Raw genomic sequence first — 10083 nt, 5'->3', positions numbered from 1 at the left:
AAATCTTTTTAAAAAGTAAATTGTACATTTAAGTCATGAAAGGTGACATGGAAAAATCATATTGTCCCATAATTCAGTACTTGTCACCAAGTTGCAAGTTGCAAGTTGCAACTTTTGACTTTTCTCATAAAATTAGGCACCTTGCTATTTTTCATAAAATATCTCTGTCCTCTATCTAGCAATCAATATTATTTACAAATATATTAGGCAGCATAAATATTTAGATAGCATTATTAGACAAAGGCTATATTAAACTCCATCCATTCCCATGTATACTAAAAATATTTATTTCAAAATAATTGTCAATTTAAATACAAGAGAATTCATTAGATATCTATATATATATATATATATATATATATATTGGTTAAACAACACTCTTCACTAATATTTTCTTAAAGATTGTGCTAAACCTTGTCATAACAACTAAAAAGGAAAGGAGGCAATATATATATTGATGGGAAAAATGGCACACCCAATTAATTCGCAATTATGGATAACTTTTATATCTTGATACTTGTAAGATATGATTAAGTATATTTTATTTTAATCAATTGACTTGTGTGTGCTTTTTCCTTTTATATAGAAAAAAGAAATGTTATATTATTAGACTATTTTTTAGAATTATATTTTCTTTAAATATGAAGTAACAACACAAACTTAATAAAAAATAAAGGTAACTAAATGATGTGATGGTATACAATCCGTTGTTAAATTTGAAAAGATTCATGAGCACTACAGCTGTCAAAATGGATTTGATCCATTAGGCCGGTCCAATCCAATCTTTGAATTAAATGAGGTTGGGTTCAATTTTTTTAGCCCATTTAGGAACGAGGCTTTAAAGCGCAACCTCATTTGGCCCGCTGGCCTCGTAGGTCCAACCCGCAAGCCTCTAAGGCCAGCCCGCGGGCTGTGAATTTTAAAAATATTTATTATATATATTTTAAGTAGTGTTTTACTTGTTAAGATTTTGTCAATAAATATTTTTAAAATATCAATGTAAAATAAAGACTATATTCTTTACAGATCTTTTACATTTTAGGGTCATTAGCCCACTAAATTTTCTTATTAGCTCAAGTTCATTACTCCATTATAACTATGAATCTTTGACGCCTTTTACTTTTGTTTTTATGCCTAATTTTTCACTTCTCCTTTATTGTCTTGTTTATGAAAATAGTGATCATGCAATGTTTTTTGCTCGGATGAAACTTATGAATGTTGTATCTTGGCTATTATGTATTTGTTTTGTAAATATTCACTGAAGTATGTGTAATTCATCAACGTTCGTATTCTTTCTAAGAGGAAAATGTTGTCCGTTTTTGGTTGAAGGGCCAACCCGTGGCCCGCTTAGGACTGGGTTGGGCTGCTATTTTATAGGCCCTTTAATTAAAGGGTCAGCCTGTCCCAACCCATTTAACTCTCTAGCCCGTTAGGGTTGGGTTGAGTTGGGTCAACCCATTTTGACAGCTCTAATGAGCACAAAGGATCAAACTAGGGTTTTATTTAATTAGTTGAAAGTTAAATGTTGATATGATTTGGGTTCTATGCGAGCAGAATAAATGAAAGTAAATTAACTAACAAAAATAATAAAATAGAATTTCAATAGAAGTTTTAAAGGGATTAATCAGCCTAATTACTAAGATTCTAATTGACTAGTGTGAAATAAACAAAGCAGTAGTGGAGAACTAGAAAGAAAGTTCTGATATACCAAAAGAGGCGAAAGGTAGAATATATTCGATATATATATATATATACATAATTCGAATCGAAAGCAATGATAAATTCAGGCGATCTTAAAGAATTCACCCTAAATTATTTAGAAATATTTTCTAGGGATAAGACAAAGATCATTTTTCCTATGCATGGTGGTTCCAGGCTTAACATATGTGTCAATGTCCTCTTTTTTCATCCCATAAGGTAATTCCCAATCAAATGCATAAAGAAGATTTGATAATGCAAGTTCCATAGATGCAACCCCAAGTGTAATCCCTGGACAACCTCTCCGTCCTGCTCCAAATGGAATCAACTCAAAATTTTGACCCTTGAAATCGATATCACTATTCAAGAATCTTTCAGGTATAAATTCTTCTGAATTCTCCCATATTTCAGGATCTCGCGCAATTGCCCAAGAGTTCACATGAATTATAGTTCCTGGATGAATTTCATACCCTTCTAGTGTGGATTTTTTCATTGTTTCTCTTGGTATTAGGAGTGGAGCTGGTGGATATAATCTAAATGTCTCTTTTATTACTGATTTGAAATAAGACATATTTTGGATATCATCTTCATTCACAATGCCTTTGGTCCCAATTGTTTCTCTGATTTCTTTTTGGACCTTCTTCATGATTTTTGGATTCTTTATTAAGGCTGTCATTGCCCATTCTACTGCGGCCGCGCTAGTGTCCGATCCAGCAACGAACACATCCTACATAAATTTGGAAGAACTTAACCAAACAATTTAGGAATGGTAAGTTAGCTTTCATTTGTTTTTTCTTTAGAAATGCAAAATATACAAGGTTGGAAGGTCGTCATGTTGGGCCGTATTGAATTATGACATGTCATTTGACCTATCTTTACCTAACTCATTTTGACTAAAGTAAATTTTGAATGGGTTAGATCAATAACCCATGATGACCCACCCATATATATTTGATTCAACTCGTTCAGTTTTCACCATTATGTATATGTATCCAGATGCACATATGTATATATGCATATGATTATGTATATGTGTATACATGTATGCGAGATGCATGTAGAAGTAGGTAGGTTCGGAAAATTACCATAAGTATTCCTTTGATGTCATCCAAAGTGAGATCAATTGAAGTTGATCGCTCTTTCTTCAATTGTAGCAAAAGATCAAGAATATCTCCTTCCATGGATTTTGCCCTGTTGGGATTCTGATGTTGCTCAATGAGTTCTTCGTAAAACTCATCCAAATCCTGAAAAATTTTCTCAAGTCTATTTGTCAATCCAGTAAGTTTATCAATCCAACTTAAAGAAGGAAAAAAATCAGACACAAAAAAGCTAACGGACATAGCTTGAGCTTCGGCTAAAAGACAATCAAATCTCTTCCTTTCATGTCCTTCTTCATCAAACCTAACACCGAAAGCAATTCTACAAATAATTGTACTAGTAAGCGAAATCATTAAATTGCTCAAATTGGTGATCTTAGAATTAATAGCTTGTTCATATATTTTCTTGATCATTCTTGAGACTTCATCTTCGCGAATTGGACTAAAAGATTGCACTTTCTTGAGACTAAATAGATGAAGGACGCATATTTTTCGTCTTTCCCTCCAATGATCATTGTAAGGTGCAAAGCCAATATCATGACCATTGTAAGACAATTTTTGCTGACCAAGAAGAGAAGGTCTACTACAAAATACTAAAATCTTGTGTCTTCAACACTTCTTTTGCTAACTTTGCTGAAGAAATTACAACTATTGGAGTAGAACCAAATTTCAATGTGAAATTTTTTCCATATATTTTGGTAAGTTTCCAAAAATAGATATGAGGGGTTAAACTATCAAATTGATGCAAATTTCCAATGAATGGGAGGCCTATAGGACCTGGTGGCAGATTGTTTTTGCCACTCTTTTTGGCTTTTGGAAGAAGAAAAATAACAATGATAGGAAAAGCTACAAAGAGTAGAAAGAGCATCATTTTGTTGTCCAGCTTCACAAAATAATGGCCACTTGAAATGTCTTAATATATATTAAGGTGCACATATGGGGTACTAAATTATCTCCTACGACCATTTACAATAATTAAAATAAATTTCAGTTTTTTTATGTATAAAAATCATCTAGAGTAACATAAAACAAAAAATAAATTCTTTTTGTTACTTACGTAATTGCACCAAGAGGATGTCTTTCAATTGATCAAACCATGGGCAGATGAGCTTCTATCAATGTGGGCGCAATTTGCTTTTTGATTGGGACTTGTATGAGCGATAACGTCCACACATGACTCCATGAGAACTACAACTCATGAATGTACAATCCCTATACAGTACTCTTGGCCTAAACATCTCAAAAGTGAAGCATACTGAATCTGCCTAAAGAATAACAATTTCATAAATAATATTATTCTTAAAACTTTTTAAGAGTTATATTCATTTCATTATTCAAGATTTGGATCTACGATACACATTTTTATAATAACTATAACCATAACTATAACTATATATATATATACACCAATTTAACTAAGGTCCATTGAGTAGTGTAAAATAAACCTGAGTAGTGGATGACTAAAGGGGTTATAAGGTGAAGAATATCAAAATAGAAGGAGGGTGAAATGTGATTTCAAGATTTAAAATCGTTACAATTTATTATTACAAAATTCGTCTTAGATTCACATATGAGTAAAATCTAAAAATAACTTTTAGGGATAAGACATAGCTCATTTTTCTTATGCATGGTAATTCCAGGCCTAACATTTGTGTCAATGTCCTCTTTTTTCATCCCGTGAGGTAACTCCCAATCAAATGCATAAAGAAGATTTGATAATGCAAGTTCCATGGATGCAACCCCAAGTGTCATTCCGGGGCAACCTCTTCGACCTGCTCCAAATGGAATTAGCTCATAGTTTTGTCCTTTGTAATCAATGTCGCTATTCAGAAATCTCTCAGGTATAAATTCTTCTGGATTTTCCCATATTTCAGGGTCCCTTGCAATTGCCCATGAATTAACATGAACTATAGTTCTGGCCTGAATTTCATATCCTTCTAGTGTGGATTTTTTCATTGATTCTCTTTGCACTAGAAGTGGAACTGGTGGGTATAATCTAAAAGCCTCTTTTATCACTGCTTTGAAATAAGGCATATTTTGTATATCATCTTCATTCACAATGCCTTTGTTCCCAATTGACTTTCTGATTTCTTCTTGAACTTTCTTCATGGCTTTTGGATTCTTCATCAAAGCTGTCATTGTCCATACTATCCCAGCCGCACTAGTATCTGATCCAGCAACTAACACATCCTATATACAAGCAAATAATTTAATTAAAATAACAATCGAATTATCTTAAAATAACAATGTATTGAGTTAATTAAGACATGTGAAATTACCATGAGAAGTCCTTTTATGTCCTCCAAAGTGAGATCAATTGGTATTGATTTCTCTTTCTTCAATTGAAGCAAAAGATCAACGATATCTCCTTCCATGGATTTTGGCCTATCGGGATTTTGATGTTGCTCAATGAGTTCTTCATAAAACTCATCCAATTTCTTTAAATTCTTTTCTAGTCTATCTGTCAATCCATTAAGTTTATCAATCCAACCTAAAATAGGAAAAATATCAGACACGAAAAAGCTAGCCATCATTGCTTGAGTTTCAGCCAATAGATAATCAAATCTCTTCCTTTCATGTGCTTCATCGTCAAACCTAACACCAAAAGCAAATCTACATATAATTGTACTTGTAAGCGAAATCATTAAATTGCTCAAATTTGTAATTTGAGAAGAAGCAGCATGTTGAGATATTTTCTTGATCATTCTTGATACTTCATCTTCACGAATTGGTTTATATAATTGCACTTTCTTGAGACTAAATAGATGAAGCACACTAATTTTTCTCATCTCTCTCCAATAGTCATTGTAAGGTGCAAAGATTATGTCGCGACCATTGTAAGACAATTTTTGCTGGCCAAGAATAGAGGGTCTACTACAATATACTAAATCTTGTGTCTTCAACACTTCTTTTGCTAATTTTGCTGAAGAAACTACGACCATTGGAGTAGAACCAAGTTTCAATGAGAATATTTTTCCATATTTCTTAGAAAGTTTCCAAAAATAGATATGAGGGGTTAAACTATCAAATTGATGCAAATTTCCAATGAATGGCAGGCCAACAGGACCTGGTGGCTGTGTGTTTTTTGCACCCTTTTTGGCTTTAGGAAGAAGGAAAATAAGAATGATAGGAAGGGCTACAAAGAGTAGAAAGAGCATCATTTTTTTGTCTAATTACCTTGGTAGTCACTTCTTGTGTCTTTATATAAATCTATCTTGTGTTAAATACTTAATAATTAAAGTCATCAAACTTTTCTCTTAAAGAGTATAATTTCCACCCCCAACAATATAAAAATTGTCTGGTCATGACCTAAACATATGGGATAATATCAAGGGAAAGTTACATATTTTGATGCTCGATGAAAACTATTCACAATCGTTAATTAATATACATATGTTATATATTTGTCGACTATTTTTTTTCGAAGGATAGTTATTCAAGTGAATTTTCCTAATTTTTCCAAAACTATCCCTTAGAAATCATTTTGTAACACTAGTTTTTTTTTTTTTTTTTGTAATTATGAAATTGCACTTATCTTTTTTATCTGTTGTTTGTAACAAATCTTTTTAACTACTAATTATATACTTTTTTATTTACTCATAAGTAATTACGTGTTTATAGCTTGATATTTTATAGAGCTAGTTAGGTACAAGATGCTTTTTCACCACTATTCAAGAATTCTGACCTTTTACATAATTGCACATGTTTTGTTTTTATGTAAGATCATTTCACAACCATATAATATATGACATGTGAAATAATGGGACACATGCAGGTATTCATGAAAGTAACACAGCAAAATCAAAAGAAATTAATCAAAGTTGTCGTCTACTCAATAACTTAAAATTAATATTAGTGAATATATATATATATATATATATATACGGTGGATAATCTACTTCTAAAAAAAACAATCAGTAAATTTATCTGATTATTTATGTAAAGATCCTAAAAAAATTATTGGCCACGAAAATTAAGGCTTGAAAATTGACCTTTGTCCTGAAGTAATCACGTTCTCCAGATATTTTGGAATTTAGGTGCCACGTATCATAACAAGAGTGAGATGTGAGAGTTAATAGTCCAAGAATAAATATGTATTCAAAATTAGATGATAAAAATAAATATATATAAAAAAAAGTATGATAATAATAAGTCATAACTATATCATTTTTCTGATAGTAAGAAGACAAATATGAATCTTTTCTGTTATAAAAATTTTCAAATATATCATAAGAAGTATGATTTACACCCTAATTAATCATTTAGTATCTCACATCAATATCTCTTTCACTAAAGAATATTATTAGCACAAGTTTGGTGCGTGTTAAAATTGGCTATTAATTAATTTGTCAAGAGACTCACACGTAATACTTTGTGCTCATTATTTGACAAATAATTTGTGGCCAAAAAAAATAATAATTAAAGAAGGAGATATAGATAAATTCACTTAATATAAATTAGAGTCAATACTATTATAAACAATACATATCATTTATTGTCTTTTTAAGGGTATGCAAAGTCCAAAGTCAATAATTCAAAAATCACGCACGAAGTTAAAAACTATTATCTTAAAAATATTTACACATTTTCTAGCAAAATATTATTGGGATTAGAAAAGTGATAGAAGACAACAAATTTAAGGGTCATGCTAGATGGATAAAATGCAGGTATTAGTAATGTGGTTTTAGTAATATTGGTATTAGTTATACATATATTAGTTATGCAGGATTTAGTTATATATGTATTAGTTATGTAGGTATTAGTTATGCAGAGTTTAATTATGCACGATTTAGTTATGCAGAGTTTAATTATGCACGGTTTAGTTATACATGTATTAATTATGCAGAGTTTGGTTAGGTAGAGTTTATAAACAAATTAGTGAGCTAATTTTATTTCTTAATTTCAAAAAAAAATTAGTGAGCTAATATTTATCATCAACCATGAAAATAACCAATTATATAAACAACACATTAAAATTAAATAAATATCAATAGCTAAAAACAATAAAATAAATAACAAATAACTAAAAATAACTAAGTAATTGTATTCAATATGATTAAGCAATAGATAATTTAATTTAAAATAAATAACAAATAACTAAAAAAAATTTATATTGACGGTGCGTTGTAGAGAAACTAAACAAAGAAATTAATTAAAATTGATAGTCACTACCTTTTACCGCCAAAGAAAACAATTAACAAAAAATGAAGTAAAAGAAACTAACAGTAATTAAGCAATTAACTAAATAAAAAGCTCGAAGAAAAAGACGATTAATTACTTATTTCACATATATTAATTATTTGATTTGTTGTAAATTAATATACATTTAAAAGTAAATTAATAGGGACAAATTTGTAATTACTATTTTAATACATGTATAACTAATACCCATAAAACTTATTCCACCTTCCATCCCGCATAAATTATACGTCGATTCCCTCATAAGTTATGTAAGTATTAGTCATGTATGATTGCAAAAAATACTACCAAACACCATATAAAAATAATACATGAATAACTTTTAAACAACATTTGAAAACTTACCAACCAAATATTGTTTGAAATAAATATATAAATAATTTTTATTCTATTAGCAAATCAAACATGATATAAAATTAATACATAAATAACTACGTTATTCATGTATTAATTTTGAATTTATCCAACTACCAAGTTATTCTATTACAGAGTCATTTTCCTTCTCATTTTTGTTGATTTTTTTTTTTAGAAGAAATATTTTTTAAAATATTTGAACCAATGAAAAAAATAATTATACCCAACTAAACCTAGCCCTTAGGTCCACTCAAATACTTCATCTAATAGAGTTTTTACTTCTATTAGATAATAATATGAGTGGACAGAATAAAAGGACATGAATTATCAGTAACAGGCTAGGACGGTGCATGGAAAATGATGGGATTTTTAACTTGATATACTAACTAAATTATTCCGCAACTATAATTTCACAAAATAAGATAAAATAATTTTAAATAAAATAATATATCTTATTTAAAATTATTTTATCTTATTTCACCTAAAGATTGAATAAACTATCTTACAACTAGATGGTATGATATCGCAGATGAAGTTACTCATTTCTTAATCAAATGTTTCTAAGGCTCTACGTAATACGAATCTGAAATAGTCAGGTATATTCATTTTTTATAAACGTGGCAGGTGGTGTGCTAAGCCATTTCATTTTATTGCATTTGAATGGTTGAAATTATTTGCATATTTTTCATGAGTGATAGAGAGCACAAGTATGGAATTGACAGGCTTTTAATTGTTGAGATCTAGACATGAAAAATTGGACCTACTATATATTATGCAATTATATACCAATCTTTATTGACACGTTGTAAAAAGATAGGTGTGCTAAAGATTTTCGTTCTTTGAAAAATTATATCATATAATTTCATGGATAAAGAAAAACTTTTTTGCATATGGATATTCTTAATCGAATCAAATTATTAAGTTTCCACATAGGGTGAAATGCGAAACTCTACTTCTCTTTAAATGATTTCGGGCAATCAAACATCACCTTATAAGTTAGATGTTCGAATTTAATAATGTCTAAGATTTGTTTTTCCTTCATCATGGTTTAAGAGTTTGAGTTTGTTTCAATCTTTATTATTTATTCTATGTTGATTTTTTTTTTTTATATATTTCCGGATTCTATATGTTTGATCGAGCATGTGGAATTGTTGAGTGCTCATATCGATTGAGATGTCAAAACTTTGATCATTTTATATAATTATTAACAATTTTCTCCTCATAATTACATTTTGAGGTCGAATTAGATGCAAGATTCATTTCGTAGCACCATTTTTACGTGGAAAAATATAATTTTTTGCAAATATCATTCTTGCTCAATTTCAACGACTAAAGCACTAAATTACCCTCACCTCAACAACTTTTTACAGTCTCCCCACAAAAAAATTGAGGGCATTATAGTCAATCCCCCTTCTCCCTTCTCTCACTATAGTTTTTCGGTGAAATCCCAAAACTATCCCTACCATCAGTGGCAAGTCAATTCGAAGTACCCTCAACTCTCAGCCCTAATTTGGGGATTTCATTCCATTAAATCATTATCTGCTCAATGCCAGAGTGTTAGAGATGCTATTTTATATTTATATTTTACTATATAAGAAGAGTGAATAAAATTCACTCTTCTTTCGACACGTGGCACCATGGCCCACCTACTTTTATTTTATTTAAATCATATATATTACTATATATAATAATATATAAATATATATATAAATAAATATATATATATATATATATA

General features: G+C 29.9%; 1 protein-coding gene and 1 pseudogene across 1 annotated transcript; both read right to left on the bottom strand.

Moving 5' to 3' along the window:
• Positions 1–1724: 1724 nt before the first annotated feature.
• On the bottom strand, positions 1725–3752 carry LOC102591495 (cytochrome P450 83B1-like; annotated as a pseudogene).
• Positions 3753–4281: 529 nt separating this feature from the next.
• Positions 4282–6094, bottom strand: LOC102590811 (cytochrome P450 83B1-like). Its single transcript, XM_006358704.2, has 2 exons — positions 5075–6094; positions 4282–4985 (listed from the first exon to the last, which is right to left on the bottom strand). The coding sequence occupies exons 1-2, from the start codon at positions 5954–5956 to the stop codon at positions 4377–4379; spliced, it is 1491 nt and encodes a 496-aa protein (XP_006358766.1). The 5' UTR covers positions 5957–6094; the 3' UTR covers positions 4282–4376.
• Between the last annotated feature and the right edge of the window lie 3989 nt (positions 6095–10083).

The sequence above is a fragment of the Solanum tuberosum genome, unplaced genomic scaffold, assembly GCF_000226075.1.
Source record: "Solanum tuberosum cultivar DM 1-3 516 R44 unplaced genomic scaffold, SolTub_3.0 scf00280, whole genome shotgun sequence".
Taxonomy (NCBI): Eukaryota; Viridiplantae; Streptophyta; class Magnoliopsida; order Solanales; family Solanaceae; genus Solanum; species Solanum tuberosum.
The sequence above is the reverse complement of the archived record's forward strand: the minus strand, read 5'-3'. Positions and strand labels throughout refer to the sequence as shown.